This window comes from Aptenodytes patagonicus, chromosome Z, assembly GCF_965638725.1.
Source record: "Aptenodytes patagonicus chromosome Z, bAptPat1.pri.cur, whole genome shotgun sequence".
Classification (NCBI taxonomy): domain Eukaryota; kingdom Metazoa; phylum Chordata; class Aves; order Sphenisciformes; family Spheniscidae; genus Aptenodytes; species Aptenodytes patagonicus.
This window is the reverse complement of record NC_134982.1, coordinates 6,450,478-6,473,934: the sequence shown is the minus strand read 5'-3', so window position 1 is coordinate 6,473,934 and position 23,457 is coordinate 6,450,478. Positions and strand designations below refer to the sequence as shown.

At 39.9% G+C, this 23,457-nt stretch overlaps 1 protein-coding gene across 1 annotated transcript in view; it reads right to left on the bottom strand.

Moving 5' to 3' along the window:
• Positions 1–566: 566 nt before the first annotated feature.
• The window catches only part of LOC143172549 (GTP-binding protein Rit2), a 181,777-nt gene continuing 158,886 nt past the window's right edge, over positions 567–23,457 (bottom strand). Inside the window, exon 5 of the mRNA XM_076362118.1 lies at positions 567–1,911. Within this exon, the coding sequence (XP_076218233.1) occupies positions 1,684–1,911 (228 nt within the window). The 3' untranslated portion in view covers positions 567–1,683. The remainder of the gene's footprint in view (positions 1,912–23,457) is intronic.

The following is a 23,457-nucleotide window of genomic DNA, read 5'->3' as shown; positions in this document are numbered from 1 at the left end:
TTGGACAAGCACATCGCTTTGTCTCTAGGATGCTTGACCTAAAATCTCTGTGGCAATACAGGTAAAATAATAATAGTAATTACAATAGTATAAATGCAGACTTCAGCAGTTGGAGGCAGGAAATAGAAAATTCACCTTAAATGCATGTATGTGTTTATATTCCTCTGAAATAATCTTTCTGAAATAGAAATATAGCCACATATTATCTAACTATATACAGTAAAGTAGTACTTTTGATGGGGAATTTTTGACAGGGAATTTTTGACAAGTCAAAAAATATCACTGGATTTTCTTGAAAGGAAGGCGAAGCGGAGAACAAAACACCAGACTTTAATGAACTGAAATTCTTCATGAAACCATAACCTTTTCAAATTTAACAGAGAAAACAAATCAACTGCTCCCCAGATCATCCAAAATATAATTAATTTGAACCCTGCAAAATAGCCAAAGAAGGGAAAAACTGAACATTTACTAACGAACATACATATCTTTCTAATGATATCGATTATCACTCCAGGACAGACACAAATGACACTGACTACTAGTATGGTTTCATGGAAATCACACTTTATTTTTTGACAAAATGTATGCATGTTTTAATTGTAAACTTTATAAATAAAGTCAATAGTAAAAGAAGTCTGGGGGGAAAAAAAGTTGATGAGACTATACTCTACTTCATGCCAGCTTTAAAAAGGAATATTTAAAAGACCTGTCCAACCAATCGATCAAATGATTCACTCAGATGGTCAAGGACTGTGAAAGATGGCGACTGACCTGATGCAATTCTCTAGTAAGTCAAGGGCTGAATGCTACATCGCAGATGTTATTACACGGTGGAACAGAGCTGCACCACTCTAGGGAGGGCTCTGGGAAGCATCAGACAGACAGTGCCTTTGTGCGCTCCTTGGTGGGGTGCAGGAGTGTGGCCAATGCGTTGTATGTCTGTAGGACACTGCACCTCTGCTAGCCAGTCCTGGTGAGTAGTGAGCAGAGGAGACAGAACAGTAGTCCTGCAGCCCCTGGATGGCTGGTGCATGACTTGTGCTATGCTTGCCAACCCTTCTTGCTAAATGGAAAGGACACAATGAGGATGGGGCTCTACAGGGTCAAAATCGGGTGCTTGCAAGCGTTCCCTTTGGGCCTGGTTCATACACACACATTCACACACAGACACGCGCACGCGGGCTGAGCACAGTCTAACCCTAAACCTACATGTGAATGCAAAGCTGAAGGTCAAATCCTAAAGTCCTTAAACAGTTAAAATGACCATTGAGATGAAATGTTATTCATTCCTGGGATGGTGAAATGATCCATGCAGGTAAAGAGGAGGCAATAAGTGCATCCCTTGTCCTAGAGCTGGTGGAAGCTGGTTCTGCCTTGGATGCTGCCTTAACTCCTAGCATTTGAAGACCAGCCAGGGACCATAGGGAAAAAAACCACAGTATTTTCTCCACTCAGATTTGCAAAGAAGGGATGAGAGGGTATGCTAAGTGACTTTATCTATAATACAGAGGAGCCACAGGGCAACCATGAATTGGGCCTTCAAGGAGCTACTTCTGCATGAGGGCTGAAGGGAAGGAACTCCAGGACCTGGTCTGGAAGATGCTGTGTCAATGCTGCCTTTTTGAACGGTTACAGGTTACTGTGGTCAGCCTCTGATGGGTGGCTCATGGGGAACTGCCATCAGGTTGTACTTTCCTTCTTTTTCTTCAGGGAACCTTTCAGCTTTCGCCACAGACTATCTTTCCTCTTCATCTTCTTCTCTACCATGGGCAGTGAAGACTCTTTCCTTCGGATTTCCCTCACTAGTCCATGAAAGACATCATCAATGTAGAAGCGGAGAGCAGCTGAAGTCTCAAAAAAGGAGCAGGAGTATTCTCTGGCTAAGCTCATTCCTTCTTCAGTTGAGACCTAGAAGGAAAATAAAAGTCCATAAATGTTGCCTAATGCACAGAGCGTGAATCAACACGAGACCATCACAGTATATGTAGTCTGACTTTGGATACTGCAAATCACCGACCTTTAATTTTACAGGAAAGTATTCTAACAGTACCCCACAGAGAAGATTCAAGAGCAAAAGGATCAGACTGAATCCATGAGATGTTTGAACAGAGCACGCTGGCAATATTCATGTGCTCAGGTATATTATTTCCCTAATTCTGATGCATCAATTTTTCCATGCATTTCCACTCTTTAGGGCAGTAATCCTGTACAGTTTGATAGTGCTGGTACCTTTATTCCACAGGCTGGAACGGATGGCCAAAAAGACTTACATAGAATTAAGGTCCTAGAAAATCCCTGTTCAGCATTAACCTAATCCTGGAGGCAACCTGACTCCTTAAGCACACCAGCTTTCATACCTCAAGAATTTTCAGTCACATTAATTTCTGAGCACGCCTTTAAGTGTTTTGGTCTTGGCAGGCCTGTAATCCTAACACTGAGCTCATGCCTGAGCTGTACAAAGATCCAAAATCTATTTGTTTTTCAGCTCATCTTCCCTAAGTGGCTTCCTGTACTTACTGTTCTCAGAGAACGTGGAGGAAATGCATCTTTGTACTTTGAGGAATCGCCATGAATCTAGAGGGAACCAAGGGAGCTCTTTTTTAATTTGCCTGAATTTTGAAACAAGGATCCTATTCCTAAAATTTCCATGTTGGCTACCTCTTGGCATTTGACTTGCCAGCCTGCTAAATGGAAGGGTGCTCAGCATGCTGATTAATGTGTGGTTTAAATAGAGTTTAAATGCTTACCATAAGGAGTACCACTGCCTACCACTTAAGGTACTTTTTGCATTTTGGGAGCTCATCCAGTAACATGTAGCAAGTCTGCAGCAAAACGAGGAGCAAACCCTATGAGCCTCTAAATATTAAGCTAGCTTTCCAGCCAGTAGACTATACTTTCTTTTCAGTATTTGAACATAAAACTGAATGAATGAAGTGTGTCACTGAAATGTATGGTGTATATTCAAATTCTAGGTCAGAAATTTCAGCCTTTTTTTTAATTTGTATTTGGATATCATGATTTATTCAAGTAACTTTCCAACCATCTGGATAAAAAGGCAAAAAAGTACTTTGAGACAGCTTTGTGAAAGGCTACATAATAGGCTATGAAAAGTCTCAGTTGCTACTGTCTACCACAAGACTAATCTTGGGTTTTTTTTTCTTATTTCTACCTTCATGCACCGAATGTACCATTTATGATTATCAGGGAAATAAACCCTGAGGTTTCAAGATACAAACAAACTTTCTTATACCTACCATGAGAAAAATGCCTTTTATGATAAAGTTATGACATCACCATGCATTTTTTTGTACCTGTCTGTAAAGCTGGACACAATGAGAAACAGGATTTTGGATGAAACAGAAAATCAGTTCTTTCCAGCCTGGAGGTAAATCTGCACCAAGCATGTACCCGCATAGCACAGACCACAGAATTCCTCCCCATCGCCTTTGCATTGAGTCACAAACTTTGTAACATTAGTAGGATCATTCTTCTATGTTACAGGTATAATCTTAATTTAATTAGGAATATTGTAAGGGTAAGCAGGGAGGTTGTACGCCAACCTGAATAATACTCACTGACACAATGAAAGATTGTTACCGCTTTCCAACTGCTATAATTGCCAACCTTTAGCAAAAGGAGATGGGTAGCAATATGGTCCTTGTTTTTCTCTGGGCAGCTGTGTAAGCAAAATGCGTGATTCAATATGTCTATTGGGCACCATTGAGAAATTGATTGTCTGGATAGAAGACTATTTTGGTCTATTTTGGACTTTATAATCATTTTTTTTCCTTGCTATGCTTTGCTTGAGCTGTAGGAGTTTTTTATTTTATTTTGTTAAAGACTGCAGTTCTGAGCAAACGATTACACAGAGCTGCAGTTTCAGTGAAGATTTTATACATTCCTTACCTAAAAGGAAAAAAAAAATGCACATAAATTGAAACATCCTTATGTTAAAGAATGGTAAGGCTGTATATATAATTAGGATGCAAGCACAGCAATACTCAAATATAAAAAAATTGCCCTTCCCTTTGCTCAGTGGTTTTCTAATCTTTGCCCATCTGATTCCTCCTTCGTTCCACTCTTCCCCCCCCCCCCCCCCTTTTCTAGGATCAAAAATATGTTTTGTCCCACCTGCAAGGAAGAACAATTGCAGAGAAGACATGCTATGCTCCGTAATGAAAAAAGACTGCTAAGAGCTGTAAGAACTGGAGAATACTCAGGAGAAATAAATTGCGCAGAAAAACTTCCTCCCAGTCTCTATGTGGCTGGGGGCTTGTAACTTGGCCAAATTTGGCTGGATTTCTGTAAAAAGCAGCAAAAGTTTGGTTTTGGACTTGTTTCCTACCAAATTACAGAGACAACATTAAAGTTATTAATGGCAATAGTTCATTTCAAAGTATGGTATTTTTCTTAAATCTTGCCCTCAGGAACTGATTAACTGCTTTGGTGAAATTTTATGAACTAATTCAGCATGAGGAAAACACCTGGCACAAACAATTTCAGGATGTTTAGTTGAAGTTTTTCAGCTTCAAGGCTGAAAACAGACTTCTCTGAAATCTAATGCTGTCATAATTACCACTACTGCTTCCAGCACCAATGAAAATATAGCTATAGTAACCTAACTAATCTGTTTGCTGAAGAAACTGTAAATATAGAGAGATGTCTAGAAGAAAAATAGACATTTTTCTTTTGGTTCATATTTCGGTCAAGAGGCTAGACACCTATGGAATGAGAAACAAGGGATAAAGCCCTTGATGAGGTCACTGACACCCACATAATTCCAGGGATTTACCTTGTTCCCATCTTATTGCCAGAAGAAAAACTATATCATAGAAATCCATCCCAGATCTGCACAGCTCAGGGACTTGTTGACAAATTGCAGCTTCCGCGGGTCTGGATCAGCGGAAGATATGATCTGTCAGCATGACACGGACAGACAGGTCAGGGAGCGAGGTCATTCTATTGAATATATATCTGAGAAGCAGAGTTTTATATCTCATCTTTAGAGTAACCCTCCGTGATTGAATCTGGCATTGTTTCCCAGAGTAGAATTCTGGTTATATTCATTCCTATTTAACTCGTTTCTTTGCTGGTAAACCTTAAGAAGGGAATGAAGGAGGAAGACTGGTGTAATGAAGATATTGAAAAATGAAAATTTAGGAGCTGGCAGAAGCTTCCTGAGTTTAATCCAAACTTTAAAAACTGTGATTGTCTGGGAGGGGTTTGGTTTAAGACTTACAGAAGCAGGGCATGAAGCTCGCTGTATAACCAAAGAGCAAGATCCCCCAGAAGGTCAAGTCCATAAAATGGGCAATGAAGCCTCATGAACATGACGTGTGAGCCCCAGGAAAAAAGTCTTTTCACGTCTTCCTTGCAAAGTGCATGGTTCTGAGTGCCCATTTGGGCACATGTGAGTTGAGAGGGAAGATATACCGGTTATGACAGCATGTGGACTGTGGATAGCACATGGGACTGTAGGCTGAATTTGGGAGTTTTTCATCTCCGGATAGTTCAGGGCAGCTGGAACGCAGCACAGCTTCACACAGACAGGAAGTATTTACTGGCTACAAACCGCATTTTATAGCATTAAGATTCTGTTTGTGGCTTTTGCAAACCTCCCTTGGAAAATTACAAGTAAGATTAAATGCAATGCTGACAGCCTGTGAAAGCCGTGATGGATGAGCTGCCATCTTTAAGACAGCTAGTTCCCCACTAAGGTCAGCTCCTGCACAACCAAAAGGAGAGCACAAAGCTACCTGGGCTGGATGGTGGGTGGGGAGACACTGGCAATCATTGGCCCCCATAGGCAGAACATAAAAATATCTGGATCGGAGAAGGAAATTGCAAAGAAACTAAACAGATCAATAATCTACCTCTGCCCTTGGACTGTCATTAGCTGGCAAATCTCCATCAAGACGAGACTATTTTGTGTTCGGCTTTGTCTCTCCTTTGGTCAAAGCAGCAACAGAAGCATCCCAAAGTAGATTTCATTGCCAGAGATTGTATTAGTAGAGTCAACAGCATCACCTTGGGTGAGCCAGTGGTGGCCTTCATGCAGGAAAGCAATGCATTTCCATTTGTGCATCTCATCCCTGCAACAGCATGGTCTACTTGAGATGGCTTTTGCAGCTTTCCCCCTGTGATTTGGACCTCCAGGTTGCCATGGAGAGGTCTGGAGGCTGTAGGTGGAGTGCTAAGGGTTGCAAGGATTCTCCTAAATTTTTTGTTACAGACTTCCACTCTGGCAGTCCTCATTAACTTTGTAATGGGAAACAGTGTAATAATTATAGATCCAAAAGCTTCGTTCTGCGATATTTTTTTGCTGAAGACATGAGGTCTTGATCACTAATCAGAGACAGAAGGGGACACGTTGCTGAACAGAGTGCTCATCTAAATCCCACTGAGGCTAGTAGGAGGAATTCCAGTGGTTTTTGATCAAGCTCTGTATTTTTGACAGGCAATAATTTATGTCAGCTGTAAACAAAAGATAACTGTTTAAGAACATAGGGGGAGGGATGCAGCATCTTTAGCAGCCTTTTTTGTACCACAGCGAATAATAAGAGGGGTAGGAAAAGCCACGAGTCCTCTGAATGATGTCTAGGAAAGATCCACGTCTCTTCCCTTCATCTCCAGTGGATTTTTTCTGCTTCCCGACAGGCCCTATTGCAGAAAACAAGCAACCAGATGCCAGGTTGTGTATTAGCACCTGGATATCAGTTTAGAGACAGGCAGGCAATCCAGAAGAATCCACACAAATGTTCACATCCCTTCACAGTCCATTCCCTCAGCATATCAGAACAAACATCATCAGCTTTTGGTACAGGCGCAAACCTATAATATGCCACAGGAAAAAGCTGGAGAGATCAAAGGTATTGACAATTTCCTAGGTCTCCAATAAGCAAATTTGCCAAGAGAAAAAGAGAATAATCTCATGGGTCTAGAAAGTGAATGTCATCCTGGACAACAAAAAGCAAAAAATGGGTATTGCCTATCTGACACGAACGATAATTTTATTGATCCCAGCATTGATCATTGAGTTTATGCCAAAGGCACTCCCACACAACACCTGCAAGATTTCTCGTTAATGACGAACAACAACCAGGACTGACCAATTTTCACTAGTCTCAGTTCATCACTCTATGTCTAAGGTACCAGGAAGAAATTAGGTGGTTCCCGGCCACCCAGCACTGACAAGCATCAGGGACCTTCCCAGTAATCTGGACAGGGACAAGCTCTGTATTTTGATAGATGGGAATGGGTCCAGCGGAGGCTGAACTGAGCATTCCTATATTGCCACCTGCCCTTCCTAGAGCCAAAGGCTTTCACTGGAAGCATTTGATTCCTGTTTTGAGAAACATGCAACCCAATCCACTAACCTAAAAACAGCTCTATTGTATCTATGTCATTTTTGACAGTTATTCATTTTTTCCTTGGACAAGTGTTGTATCAACAGGCGTGGTGGCAAAGACTTTCTACAGGCTGGAATAAGGGTCTTTCCAAGTGTGAAATGCTATTTTTCAGGTCAAAGCTCAAATACTCGGATATTACAGCAGTGGTTGGGGTTGAAAACCTGAGCAGAACCAGATAAAACAGAAAAATCAATCTTTCTGTCTTTTTAAGACAAGCAGCACTATTGCTGCATCACATAATATTTGTCATGGAATATTTTTTAAAAAGAAGAAAAAAATGTTCCAAGCCCTTTTACCCTTCTTCTCTTTCTTCAGATATTTACATTTATAAATTGCCCATCATATTCTTGCCACTGAGCAATGACATCCCTGAAAGGAGGGGAAAAAACAAGATCAAGTGGAAATCAATTCAGGCTGAAAGAAATGTTGACGACTAGGCTTTGTGAGTAACCAGTGTTTCCTCTCTGTGGCCAGACATTCAATATGACTATGTTTCAGGTCTAAACAAAGGCACAGTAAATGCAAAAGTAAAACAAAAATCCTTGGTGTTAAAATCTCCAGTTCCATCTCCCTCAACACAAACTTTATACTTTGTTTCAGAATTTTAAATGAATTTTAAAGTGAATTATTGTTTAAAAATATAATGTTGAAACTTCTCCTTCTGCAAACAAACATTTTAATCTTTATGTATGATCACATTTGCAAATGTATACACTGCAGTTACCAAATTGATTTGGCCAAGATTCCACTAGAATTCCCAACTAGTTTCTTCTGACACAAACCAGCATTTTTCATTCAAACCAAACATGTGCACCTTATTTTTTTTTTCCTCAGTCCATTGGGAAGCAGACACTTCTTTTCAACAGCCTGAGCAGTAAATGAGTAACACACTGCAGAAATGTGAGAAGAGAATTTCATGTCAACACCATTACTCTTAAATCCATTTGGAAGTCTTCAGGAGTAATTAGTTGAACAAACCTTACTCCAACTTCATGGCAGGCAATTCTGCAGGCTCAGCTCTGCTGGTTTTCTAGATTACAAGGCCAGATGAGATAAAAGCTGCCATACAATTAATCGTTATTGTGAGAGTATTGCAATTAGTTCTGTTCCTCTTTCTCCCTCCCCAGAGTTACATGAAAGCTGGTGTCTTATGAGTTTCCCTTCCTACCTCGCCACTCTGTGACACTTTTTACTGGTTTCACACTTAAGAATTATTGGTGACCAGAATGGGGTCTATCATGAATGGCCATGGGAGTAGACAGGATTAGCAGACTGGGCCAAAGAGTACATATGGCCTTGTTGTGTGAACTTATGCCCTGACAGATGCCATGGAAGTAGCACATGGCACAGTACTACACATCTCACGTCCTCAGCTGTTCCAACCTTTGAAGGCACTTGCATTACAGAGGCTCAGATATTCTTTCCCTTCCCCTCGTAACCTGGCCTTTGCATTTGGACAGGGAGGAAAATGCGGTTTTAGCAATGCAGAAAATAATAGGATTGTCTGGGCCCTCTGTGATGAGCTTTGTGTCTTATTTTTAGGGGATGGAGGATGGAGAGTGTGGGATTGTAAAACTAATTTGCCTATTTTTTAAAATATATATTAGTCTTGAGAAAAAATAAATTTCTAGACAAAACTGGAGAGATTCATCTATCCCAAATCATGCACTTCTCACCTGGTTAGTCACTAAGGCAGGACATGAAACACGGCTTAAACTCTCTGTTCTGTGCCAGGAAGAATCATACTCTCATTCGATCCGAGGGAACTGCAAATTGTTGGGGGCTGGGCAAGTAATCTGATGAAGCATGACCGAACACTTGTTCGTATGCTCTTCACTATTGACCACTGTTAGATTAGACTGACATTTCCTCTGACCTGCTATGGTCATTGCTACACTCTCATATGAAAAATCTAAGCTATTCCTAGCTATTTCATTAAATACATCTGTCTCACTCTTTTTCATATGAAAAAATTCTAGATCCAATGCTAATTCACACTTGAATATTTTCTAGAGATTTTTAGCATCTTTTGTGATGGAGGTTATGGCCCAACACTGATTTTTGTCTAGTCTTTCTCTTCCTGTTGAATTTTTTTTCCCCACACACTTTGGATCCACAGTATCCTTGTAACACAGGAGCTATGCCAGCAGGTAATTTCATTCCTGCTTTGGGCAAATGTTTTGAGTAAAGAGAAATATTCTTCATGCAGTTGCCCAGTTGCAAAGCAAGCGAAACACATGAGGCTCCTAGGTTTATTGTTTCCAACTTGTGATAATGTTGCTTCATTATTTCACAGATGTAATGCTAAATAATTAAATCAACGTCTCATTTCATGTAAAAATCAGTATGGAATCAGGGTGCTGTCTGCAGGTTAGAGACTGAAGTTGTTCTTCTCTACTACAGACTGTACTCTTTTGGCTTTATCTTGTCAAAAACAAGACTGATGAGTGGGTTAAAGCATCTTTATACCAGGAAATGTTTCTAGAGAGATGGCCTCAGGATCTGACTGAATTGGGTACTCAAAGCCACATGATCTTACATCAGTCAGCAGTAGCTCTGGGTCTAATTTGAAGAGAATGTGGAAGTGTTAAATCCTTAGCATCAGTCTTCAAGATGAACAAGTACAAGTCAATTGCTCAAAGCATTTTTCAGAGATCTGACAATTTTCTAAATTGTCCATCATCTTTAAAGGTACTTTGATTGCAACGCTCAGCTGAAGACATAGATGGCCATAAGATGGTTGCAAAAAGCAGACGTTTCTATATCAGTTCAGCTTGGAACACCCACAGGAAGAGACCAGGTTTTTGTAGGGAAAAAATCTAGGAATTGCAGTTTTAAGTTCACAAGAAAGGAAAATCTTTTCAATTTTTTGTAAGCAACAACAACAAAAAATCAATTATCATGTGTTAACAACAGCAGATGGTTATTAAAAAGTGTACATGTAAAAGAAGCTGCAAATGTACCTTTTAGATTTTTTTTTAAGCAAATAGAAAGTTAGTAGTGTTGAACTTTTAACACTGCAAGTGATTTCTATTGCCTTGTGAGCACAAGTTAACTATCAGTCCAGTAGAGCCAGCCCCCATATCTTTTATCTATATATAGACTGGTGTAGGCTATTTTCATTTATGTGTTAGACATTAAAATTCCACTAGTCACTTGAATTCAGTTCTTCATTAGGACTCAGGCACTAAGCAGACTGGGTACTGAGTAAATCCACTTACCACCACCTGGTAACCTATGCAAATCTCTCTGTCATTATGTTACTTTGAAGATGAGAGTAACACAGCCTCTAACAGCAATATTTTGTCCTGAAAACACTCCACTGACATGAGAAGATAAGAAAACATAGCAGGAGTCAGTGAGGAGGGCAGAGTAGGACGCTGCTTTCAGTGTGCTATTTTCCACAGTTGTCTGCTGAAGATTAGGAAATGTGTTTCAAGAAATTTGAAGGAAATCAGAAAGAAATTTGGAGAGGTAAATAGAAAACAAGGAAGAGACAGTGTCGTGGTTTAACCTCAGTTGGCAACTGAGCACCACACAGCCGCTCGCTTACTCCCCCCACCCCAGTGGGATGGGGGAGAGAATTGGAAGAGCACAAGTGAGAAAACTCGTGGGTTGAGATAAAAACAGTTTAATAATTGAAATAAAATGATAATAATAATGTAATAATCATAGAATCATAGAATCATTGAGGTTGGAAAAGACCTCTAAGATCATCGAGTCCAACCATCAACCCAACACCACCATGCCCACTAAACCATGTCCCTAAGAGCCACATCTACACGTCTTTTAAATACCTCCAGGGATGGGGACTCCACCACTTCCCTGGGCAGCCTGTTCCAATGTTTAACCACTCTTTCAGTAAAGACATTTTTCCTCACGTCCAATCTAAACCTCCCCTGGCACAACTTGAGGCTGTTTCCTCTCGTCCTATCACTTGTTACTTGGGAGAAGAGACCGACCCCCACCTCGCTACAACCTCCTTTCAGGGAGTTGTAGAGAGCGATGAGGTCTCCCCTCAGCCTCCTTTTCTCCAGGCTAAACAACCCCAGTTCCCTCAGCCGCTCCTCAGAAGACTTGTTCTCCAGACCCCTCGCCAGCCTCGTTGCCCTTCTCTGGACACGCTCCAGCACCTCGATGTCCTTGTTGTAGTGAGGGGCCCAAAACTGAACACAGTATTCGAGGTGCGGCCTCACCAGTGCCGAGTACAGGGGCACCATCACTTCCCTACTCCTGCTGGCCACACTATTTCTGATACAGGCCAGGATGCCATTGGCCTTCTTGGCCGCCTGGGCACACTGCCGGCTCATGTTCAGCCGGCTGTCGACCAACACCCCCAGGTCCTTTTCTGACAGGCAGCTTTCCAGCCATAATAATAATAATAATAATAATAATAATAATAATAATAATAATAATAATACACAAAGCAAGTGATGCACAATGTAATTGCTCACCGCCCGCCGACTGATGCCCAGCCAGTCCCCGAGCAGCGGCCCCCCCGGCCAGCTTTCCCCAGTTTATGTACTGAGCATGACGTCACATGGTATGGAATGTCCCTTTGGCCAGTTTGGCTGTGCCCCCTCCCAGCTTCTTGTGCACCTCCAGCCTTCTCAGTCGGTAGAGCATGGGAAGCTGGAAAGTCCTTGACTAGTGTAAGCACTGCTCAGCAACAACTAAAACATCGGTGCGTTATCAACTTTGTTCTCATCCTAAATCCAAACCACAGCACTGTACCAGCTACTAGGAAGGAAATTAACTCTATCCCTGCCAAAACCAGGACAGACAGAAACAGCTGTATGTTTATTTGAGTGTGTTGGTACATACAGTCGCAAAGAAGAACTGTAAATGAAGTAAAAAAACCCCACACAACCAAACAAAAATATTGGTGATTCACAGAACTGAAATAATCTTTTAAGCCAAAGTATCCAAAGCTTGTGTTCAATTAAATGTATCATTTTTAGACATATGAACAGACAACCGGAATGAAGCTCTGAAAGTTCCCTTTATGTTTAAGCTGAATATGAGTTTCCAACACTGGAATAAAAAGGTCACAAAAAATATCTGTTCCAAATGCAGTAAATAGTGTTGTATGTCCTGACACCACATATTGCTTCACACTACATGGAGTGCAATACACCTATATTCTGGTGTACAGTTTTCACATCTAAACATACTCCCAGACTCAGCTTGCAGGTAGACAGAGAACACCATGCTAAGTTCCTGGCAGTGAAAAGAAAAAAAAAAATTGCAACAAATCTCTCCCTTCTCCCTTCATCTCCATGCAATTGTCATCTGTTGGGATTCAGGGATTCTGTCCAGGCTGCTGAAGTGGGTATTCAACAGAAGGGAGGCAGAGAAAGAATTTATAATGGATTTCTAGAGATTTGGACTGAAATGGAATTTTTTTTTTTTTTTTCCAGAAGTTGTTTGCTGAAGTAAGCAAGTGCTGAAATGTATGAGGTATCAAAGTGCCTTATGCACAATTTACAGAACAATGTTTCACCTTTCCACCTATTACTTGGGTTGCTTTCAAAGAAAAAGTTACTCAATGCAATGAGAGGGGGATGTTATAACAGAAAATGGGAGTGGTGAACTTTTTTTTCTTGGAACATGTAATTAATTTTGAGGGTTTAGTAATTTTGAAGTTTATTGGGAAGGTTTGTCAAACAATCCCATTACAGGAAATACTTGCACAGTATCTTTATTAAACTGATGACATTGATCTGCCTCATGTCAATATTAGTTCAGGCAAAATATTACACTTTTGCAGAATATGAATTGACTGAAAAAATTCATGGGAGCTTCACTGGAGTCTTCCTTTTCAGCTCCTTTCTAAAGTGCTGAAAGGAGAGCTCATGGATGAGCAAAGGGTCTTTTCTTGATCACAGGAACATTGAAAGAGGGAGGCCCATGACATAGGAACCTTAAAATGGGAATGACAGCTGCATAAGGAGCATCCACTTAGCTCCATCATCTGATGTGATCTGCCAGCGTGGACAATGCATAATAAAATATTGAGTCTGAAGAACTGCATATGAAGGGGATAACAATGAGAAATGAATGTGCTGAGGGAGAAAAATTAAAAATCTTAAATGGCCAGTGGGTAGGAAGAGCTGTAAGAATGCATTTAGCTAATTAGACATAACAAGCTCTCTTATTGCTTGCTAACCTCGCTCAAATTACCTCACTTTTGCTGCAGGCTAAGAACATGCACTCGGATAGTTTCCGTGGTAACTTGTTCGTACATCTGTGGTTAGCTTGTCCTCTTGCAAGCTCCCCATTTGGCGGGCGGTTTCTTTGGATAACTGTTCTACATTTGCTGCCTGTGGGCTTTGATTTTTACTCAGAAGACTGAGCACCTTAAAGTGAGCAAAGTAACAGCTAACAGCTGGCAGAATCTTAACTTTGTTGAATATAGCCCCAAACTTCCTTGCATACATCCCCAAGACATCTTGGATACTTTACTAACAGAAACTTAAGCAATGATGATGCTCAAGGATTAATCAATAGGGTTTTTTTCTAGAATCTTAATTTTTGACTGAAATCAAACAGGTTGGCTGGGATGCTAGTTCTTGTTTATTGCCATAAAGGAAAGGATATAGTGAAGAGAGAAGAGAGAAGCAGAAGGGTGAAGGTGGAAGGATGGTGGAGGGGAGGAAGACAGATTATATCTTTATTATGCTAGCTCAGGGGTAGAATGAGAAAACAGACTCTTAACAAACAGAATGGCAAAAACTCCTTGCTAGAAGCATCTGTTTAACCTCCTCTATCCATGATGTATCCATCCAATTATGCAGATATTCTTTTGATGTGTAAAAGATGCTGTATTAATACACCCTGGAAGCTCAAATCATGATTACAGCTGATAAACTCATATTCTTATCCAGAGTAAAAGACTTTTCAGTCCGCCACTGATAAAGCTGGAGCTCAGTTTACCTTGCGGCATGTGTGAATATGCGTTTACTCACATAAAACCACACACACACACAACAAATGCTGCTGGGATCAGATCGAGCCTCTCCAATATACCTGGCAGAAAAGGTTGGCTTTACAGCAAAACTTGGATGTGGAGGCTGACAAAACACTGCTCTAAAGAGTCCCTTCAGTACCGGGAGGCATTCAGCATCAGCTCTTTTGCAGATTAGAGCTGGTTTCTGACATTTATTTATTTCCCATGTTTCAGTCAGCTAGCTAGTTCAAACCTGCAGTCTGGCCAGACTCTGGAAATGGCACTGAAAAGATGAAAAAACAGTGTGTGTAGTGCGGATGCCACAAGCCAGGCTGCCCTCCTGCCTCTTCTCAAGGTTTTCCAGAAATTCTTAGAGGAAAAATGGTGGGTCACAACCTGGAGTACAAGCAGCCAGGTGAACCACTGCTTCTGCATCCTCCCGGTCAGAAAAAATTGAAAATGAAGGACAGGAAACAGGTAACACATAAATTACAATAAATGCATAAATAGTACTATGTGGGAAATAAATAATACCTTAAAACATAAAGAGTATTAAGGGCAGGGGGGAAGAAAGATGCAGCTTTTCAGGAGTAACCTAATCTGGCTGATGAAGTATTAATAGTATTTTATCACTGATCATCACGGTGGCTGGTAGATAAATCTGAAACCGGTGCAGATCGTCATGCATGCCTGGATGAGCAACACCATGGTTCAGGGCACAGAGTGGAAATGTGACATCTTTACCCAGCTATGCAGGTATAACAATGACAAAGACAGACAATAACTCATTTGATTTCTCTCAGGAAGCTTGCTCACAATTTCCTAATGGCTGTTTTTTGGTTTTTTTTTTTTTTTTTTTTTCTTAAATACATAAATAAGCCTAGGTTTGGGGGAATAAAATTGCTGGTACTAAAAGCAGCAGCTGGTGAAAAACAGTAAGTGCTTGAAGCCTTAACAGTTACTGTCACTAGCAATTCAGGACATGTTATCACCCCATTATTTTTTTACCCTTAGAAATAAAATGAGTGTTATTAAATGGTTTAGAAAACGACAACTGCCTGTGGTAAAGTTTTGTTGTACTCGATGGAAGGAATATTAATAAGACGATAGGTATGATATCTTGGAGAAAAAGGTGTGGAAAAAGAAATGTATATCCCATTTCTGAGAGAAGAAGCAGTTACTATGGCTGACACAAATTATTCAAGCTGGAATTAATATATTCTGCTAAAAGATGTACAGAAATCAGAGAATCATAGCATGGTTTAAGATGGAAGAGATCTCTGTAATTCATCTAGTCCAAACTACTGCTCATAGTGAGTCCACCCAGAGCAGATTACTCCTGTCATATTCAGTCAAGTTTTGAAGACCTCTGAGGAAGGACATCTCATTGCCTCTCTGGACACTTGTTCCACTGTTTAACCACTCTCACGGTGAAGAAAAACTTCATAATTAATCAGATTTTCTTGTGCTGCAAAACTTTTTTAATTTCTTCTCATTCTTTCACTGTGCACCCCCAGAAAAATCTGATTATTAGATGGCTGAAGACAGCAAGATGGTCCCCCTTTGGTGAAGGGGGACACACCATCAGCCGTCAGGCTGAACAAATCCACAAGCTCAGATGTCTCAACCTCTCCTGTTACTTTTTGTGCTTTATCCACAAGACCATCTTGGAGATTTCTGCTGAACTCACTCTAGTATGTCAAGATATTTCTTGTACTGGGGAGCCCAAAACAGACACGATACTCCAGATACATTCCCACAAGTGCTGAATAAACATCCAAGGATCACTTCCTTGAACCTGCTGGTTACACTTTTACTAATACAACCCAGGATGCACCTGGACACCTTCACTGTAAGGGCACATTGTTGATTCATGGTCAACTCGTCCACCAGGTCTTCCATGCCCTCTTCTGCAAAGCTATTTTCTCTCCAGTAGTGCTCAACTGGTACTGCTGCATGATGATGTCCATCCCAGGTGAAGGCTTAGCATTGCTTTTGGTGAACTTCATGCAGTTCCTGTCAGACCATTTCTCCAGTCTGGCAATGTCTCCTCTGTGTGTATACCCTACCTGCCAGTGTATCATCAACCACACCACTCAACTAGGTACCACTCAGGAAGGTACCTTCTATCCCAGCACTCAGTAAAGATATTCAAAATACTGCCTTGCAATTGACCTCTGAGGAATGCTACTAGTAATTCGCTGTTAGCTGGACTTTGTACTTCTCTTCACAACCCTTTGAGCTTGGGGATCCAGCTAATTCCCATCCACCTTGTAGTCTATCCATCCAAACCATATCTCACTTGATTGGCTACAAGGATACTATGAGAGACTGAGTTGAAATTCGTTAGAGTCAAGGTAAACATAATCTGCTTTCTCATCCACAGAGCGAGTCATCTGAAGGCAATCACAGAAGTCAGTCGGTTTGTCAGGCATGATTTGCCCTTGGCAAATCCATGCTAGCTGTTCCCAGGCACTTTCTTATCCTTCATATGCCTGGATGTGGCTTTTTGGAACGATTTGCTTCAAAAACAAATCATCCTTTTTTTTCAAGACAACTAGATTGAAAAAAATTTACAGACATTATTGATTTAGCTTTAAACTACTTAGCTCAGGTATTGATATTTAAAAATACAGACATCGGCACAGGCTGTACAGTCCTGTCCAGGAACCTGAGTGTACACCCACCAGCTGAGCCCCCTGTTGCTTCAGTCTCATTGAAGCTTCTTCCAAGGCTGCTCAAAGAATGTACATGCAGATGTAACTGCTGAGTTGAGACAAACATAACAAGAGATAACCCTGTCCCATGTAAGTAAAGACAGGTGGAAGTTTTTGATAATTATAGATTTTGGGTCACAACTTGAATTTTTCTACCTGCTGAATTTTCTGCCTTGCTTCTTTTAGTTTTTGTTTTTCTAGCCACTTTTCATGTTTTAAACGTTTGATTAGGTACTTCCGACCCTTTTGCTTTTTCTTACTAGTATTTTATTGAAAAAAGTGCAAAACCCAAGTAGACCGCATATTATCAAGAAAGGCAGAATACAGCCTCACAGACTGAGACAATGAAAAAGAGAGTAAAAGTACTCAATTCTCGTGCCATATGGGCAAGAAGGTTCAGCAAATAAAGCAAAACTGCTCAAGTAAATGGAAAAATTCCTATTCCACCTCAGTTCAGGCTCTGAAGAAAACAGTCTGGTAACAAGCAGTCATCCATCTCTGAACAGGTGGTATACCTGAGTATACAAAATAAAAAGTGGGGGGAGGAGGGGGGCCGTGAAGGAAGGGAACAGCTTAGACCACAGATGGCGTAAAATGATCCAAAAGATTATTTGTTTTTAATCCAGAATGACTGCACCTTTTCATATACAGCTCTGGACACTAAGACCTACCCATGAAAAAGGTGGTTTGCTGTTGCTTTCTTATGTAGGTTTGACATTTATGGCAATGGTTACTTTTCTCTGGTGTCTCTAGTGAAAGATGGACCGTTTTGATCTATAGCCACTATTCAATACTGCTTTCATTCTGGAACATGTGCTGAACTTTGCACTCCATAATCTGATGGTGGGGCACACTGCAGACTGCGGAACAGCTGTACCTATGGGAAGAGTAAATAGCTGAAATGAAAATTACACTACAGCTCATCCGCAATAAGATTTAACAGTTTTCAATTTCTTTGGTCTTCTAGGGATTAAGCGTCTGATGTTGACTCACTTTCTTTTCTGTTACTAGTGTTCTGTGCATTTGTAAGTCATGTAGTCCTGTGAAATCAGTAGGGCTACTCACAAAAATACAAATGTTTAACTCTGCCCATCAGTTGCAATAGTTCTCTTGTCTTGGGTAAGGATCTCTGTCCTTTCAACATTCTTGGGTACAACCAAAACGGAAGTTTGCTGAGCTGGGTGTCAGCAGGCTGAGTGCACTGCTAACAGGAGACCGTGAGATGTACGTCAGTGGCATTCCACCTGTGTAAGTGTTCCTAGTTCTTGTATGAGCAAACGGATGGGCAGGAAACGTTACAGCTGGAGTGGTACGTAGCCACAGCTAAAACATTAACACTCCAGAATTTATAGCTATTTTTGATGCCCAATTCAAGGATTCAAGTAGAATATGCCAAATATGGCATCTCTTCCTACCTTTCTCTTCATCTTTGTTAATTAAGTTTGTAGCTTAATAGTTCTAGAGCAACATTTTCAGATGTTATAAAAGTTTTTCTGAAAGCCCCCCAAAGATCAGAAGACAACACAAAGAACAAGATGAGTAAAAAATAAAAAATAATAATTGAATGGAAGCCTTTTGAAGGTAATCCTATTTTTTATAGAACTTAATTATTTTTTTCTTTTTTTATTTTTTTTTTTTTTTCTTTTTTTTTTTTTTTTTTACCTACTAGCACTGGCGGTCATGAGTATATGAAAAGCTATATTTAGTATTCTATTTTAACACTCATTGGTACAGTCCAGAAAACAATGGAGATGCAGTATTTTATCTGTCAAATCAATTGGTATAACTGGAAAAAAGAAAACATAGACAAACTTTAGCTATACGGTCTGTTTTTCAGGTCTGAATCAGAAGCTGCAAACTTCAAGTTAAAGTTGATTAGGGGCAATTGCTGTGATTTTAACTTAATGAAATCAATTATTCACACACTGTAGAGAAATAGGTACCCTAGCACCTGTGGAAGATGCTCAGAAGAATGACACAGGTCTTTAAGAGCTCCTTGTCATTATGTCAGTCCTTCAATATTTCTGGCAATGACACTATATCTCCCATTCAAAAAAGAAGAGAAGAGAAGAGAAGAGAAGAGAAGAGAAGAGAAGAGAAGAGAAGAGAAGAGAAGAGAAGAGAAGAGAAGAGAAGAGAAGAGAAGAGAAGAGAAGAGAAGAGAAGAGAAGAGAAGAGAAGAGAAGAGAAGAGAAGAGAAGAGAAGAGAAGAGAAGAGAAGAGAAGAGAAGAGAAGAGAAGAGAAGAGAAGAGAAGAGAAGAGAAGAGCTTGTGTCCCATTTAATTCCCACTAAACAGCTGTCCTGAAGCCTCTGTACTGTCATGAGATGATCCGTAACCATCACGTAACTTCTAGGCAGAATGTGTTCCTTGCCATTTAATACCCATTAGATGTTATCCTATCATTGTTCTTTATTTTAAATGGTTCTTCCTCAGAATTCTTTATGTCCCTTCACTTCTTATCAGCGCATGCACAGTACTTTTATCACGTCTCTACTTTCATTTACCTAGGCTGAAGAAATTAGGCTGTCTTTAATTTCCGCTGATAGGACCAGCCTGATGTGCACTGTCTGCACCTGTTCCAATTTGAATTTGCCATCATCATCCATAAGCAACAACAGCTAATCTTAGCTGAGATTTCACTTGTACCTTCTATAATACCTTCGATGCTTCCATGCCACTGATAAACATACCACTCCGAATACCTCTTGAAGTGACATTTATTTTATGCATAATTGCATGAGGTTTGTGGTTTAAAACCACCCTGTAAGTGGCTGATATATCCAAGACTTTCTCTCCTGCCTTCCAGCTGATGTGTTACAGCAAACAGTCTGTCTATTAGTCCTTAAGGGCATGGCCTTGCACTTTTTACAATTACATTTAATTCCACTTCTATCACTCCTCTGGGTCACACAGCTTTTCCTCTACAATAATCCTGTCTCTTATAGATAGAAAATGCTCCCACTTTGTGTTATCAGCAAATTGTGTCAGTACACTCCTGCATTTTTATGCCTAGGTCATTAATGAAAATGTTAAAGATCAGCAAATTGAAGGGTAATACCTAATATTCTTAGGGGGTAGATCCAGTTCCAGCTGGTGGGATCAGAACCAAACCCTCCCTTTCTAAAATGTTACTTAAATTTAAGAGTGTGTGTAGTTGTATATGTGTGTAATCCAGCTGTCATGATTTTTTTGCCAGTAAATCACCCATCTCTGTTGGCCTATCTCAACTAACCCATCTGTTACGGTTATACAGAAAATAGTGGAGAAAAGGCTGATTTATGAAACGCTGGATGATTGTCCCTATTTTTATTAATGTGTGATTATGACTTCCCAGCTACATTGGGTGAAAATAGTCTAATGGCATTGCTTTCCATGTGAAAATACCGAGTTGACAGACACTAAACACTCCATGGCAAGGAGCCATGAAGCTGTGCTGCTCCAGACACCCCACTCTGCAAATAGCCCTTAGTGCGGCTCCTTTCACAACGGGGGGCCCTGGTTCGTGACCCACGCTGGTCGGCAGTGCAATTTTAATTCCAATAATCCAACGCCTCGAGGCTTCTATATGAATTAACTGCACAGGCTTGCTTCTAAGTGCCATTTTTTGGAGACGGGGATAGAGCAGATGGGGATTTATACAGGCCAAACTGTTGGGAGCCAGCGATAAGGAGGGGAAAAAAAAAAAAAAGAAAAGGAAAAAAAAAAAAAGAAAAGCCGTGAAAGACAACCCTTTCGTTTGTGTGCTTTGCATTGCCACCTGCCAACCTCAGGCCTTCTGATCTCCTCTCAGTGAACCGTAGAGGCAGCAGTTGGAAGATCAGATATACGCTCAGGGCAATCTGTCAGAAACTACTTTGTCACATTCCCCAACACTAAAACCCACAGAAATAAAATCTATGTGTTTGTGTTTAAAACTGTAACTGCCCCATATATGGGAGAGCTACTCTTTTAACACAGAAAAAAACACTGAACACAGCTCCTGCCCTGACATCTTTTTTTTTTTTTTTTTAACATCACTAAAATATTAGCTTCTTTTTTTTATCTCCCTTAAGCATCTGTACCTTGTTTGTTTGCCTCTGGCAACACAGTTGTAATGTCATTCTCAAGAGAGTACGCTGAATTCCATTATACAACAAATGAAATAAAAAATAGCAGAACAAACCAACAGATAAATCCAACAATTATTATTTAAGTCATTTAAAGATATTATTTGTCTATGTTTCGCCACAGTATCAGCCCTATTTGGGCCACTACTTAGCTATACTTTGTTGTTTCTAAGAGATGAAGCAGATAAATGGTGTGTGGGGTTTTTTAAACTAAGTGCTGAATTTTTTTTAAAAAAGGTATATTTAAGTATGCATAGACTGTCCTTGAAGAGACAAGAATTTGTGAGTAAATTTCTAAATTTTCTATTCTATAGTACATCTATATAGCACATAGATAATGCTGTATAGCATATCTCCTTTCAAGCTCAAAGCACTCTGCAGATATCCAATTAAATTTTATATCAACCTGTTATATGCTAGAATCTTATAATACCTGTCAAATCCAGTGATAAGTATCCAAACTATGTTTGGATAATGAGGAGTAGATAGAATGAAATAAAATATTTTTCCACCTATACTGTCATCCTTAAAATAATTAATAAGCTGTATTAAATTGAATATTCCAGCTTCAGTTTTAACTGCCACACAAAAACATAATATAATGTCATACTTGTTTACCTGTAGAGCTAAGAACAGATTCCCCATTTCTTTCTTTGGCCTACGGGGCGGATATCCTATTTACCCTACCATGTAATAAGGGGGCTGTTGGAGTATTTTCGTTTCATTCAAACCTCATTTCACATGGGTCACCCACAGGAATAAGCTTGGCATCTCATCTGAGTCCGTACAATGAAACCACCGTGTACTGGCAGAATTTGGCAGACTTGGGCAGTTTGTGCTGGAAAGAAGCTAGGCTTTATAATGAGGTCAGGACTGAATTGTACTGGCAAGGCTCTATGTTGGGATGTTTTCACAGCATTTCTCCAAACCAATCCTGAGTACAGAAGTTTTGGTGAGTTTCATTACTTCCATGAGGCCTAAATGTACTCACAACTTTTGAAAGACAAGTTTAAAAATGATTAAGTAATTACCCAGGCAATACAATCTCTTTGGCAGTCCTCACTATACGATGCCCTTCCACGGTGCTCAGAGATTCATAAATGTACTGACTGACCAGTCTGCCTAATATAGTCTCAGTAATATAATTTCTTTCATTTTGTGCTAGAAAGTAGCAGGTTGTTAAAATAATTATCAGGTCTAGCCATCCTTCAGAATACCATGGCTTCTGAATAATGTAGTTTCGCTCAAATTTATGCAAGGTGAATTCAGCTCTGTGAGCATATCACTGCAATTCCCACTTATTACTGAAGAAAAATTGAACATACATTTTGAGCGTGTTATCTTCCTTTTTCTTTCATCTCCATGTCTTACTGATACTTTCAGAATTGACTATCTATTTTGGGTATCTATCTCCATTGTTTGGCTTATGATCGGAGAACTGCTGACTGGTCCTAATTTTCAAAGGTCAGGTTCTACAGTCTTTTCTAAATAAAAGATGTTTTCTAAATATTCCCTGAAAATAATATCCCAAACTCTACCGTATATAATTTTTTTTCTTTCATTTACTCATCAGTGACTTAACTTTACTCTCACTACAATTGTATTACTGACCTGTAATACTTAGAGCGAGGCCAACAAGAAGTGCTTTTGAAAATCAAGCCACATATCACAAATACATCATCATCAGAGTCACTTTAAAATCAATGATAGTCATCAGTCACCCAAAGAAAACCTAATCAACCAAACAAAGGTTAAAAAGACACTCACTTATATCTGGCCAGTTCCATGTGGTGTCATGCATATTGTTAAAAAAAAAATAAAATAAAATTGTAGAGGCAATTAGGTAACAATATTAAGTCTTTTATCAGAAAAGATTTAATCATTACCACATTTTCTTTTTATTTTGTGCAGTCTTTGTGATGCATTCTGCAGAAGAGTGTTTTCACTTGCTTATTCCCCCTCTCCCCTCCCATCTTTTCAGATAGAGGCATGGAACACAAGAAAAGAAATAAAAGTAGAGTATTTTAGAGGTAATATGGATCATCTCTGGATCTGGTGAGTTCTTTTAACATAGAAACATGTCGCCCTCCATTTCCCATTGTAAGTAATTGTGGTTATCAGATAAAGCAGTCATCAAAAGGTGTTTTATGGACCATTGTGCTTATATAAAACAAGCTGCTGCTTTGACACTGAAAGAAATTCACAATCAACCATTTTATATAACTAGTCAGAATAAGCTTCTTCACAGTCTGTAGATCTGCTTTCTAAGG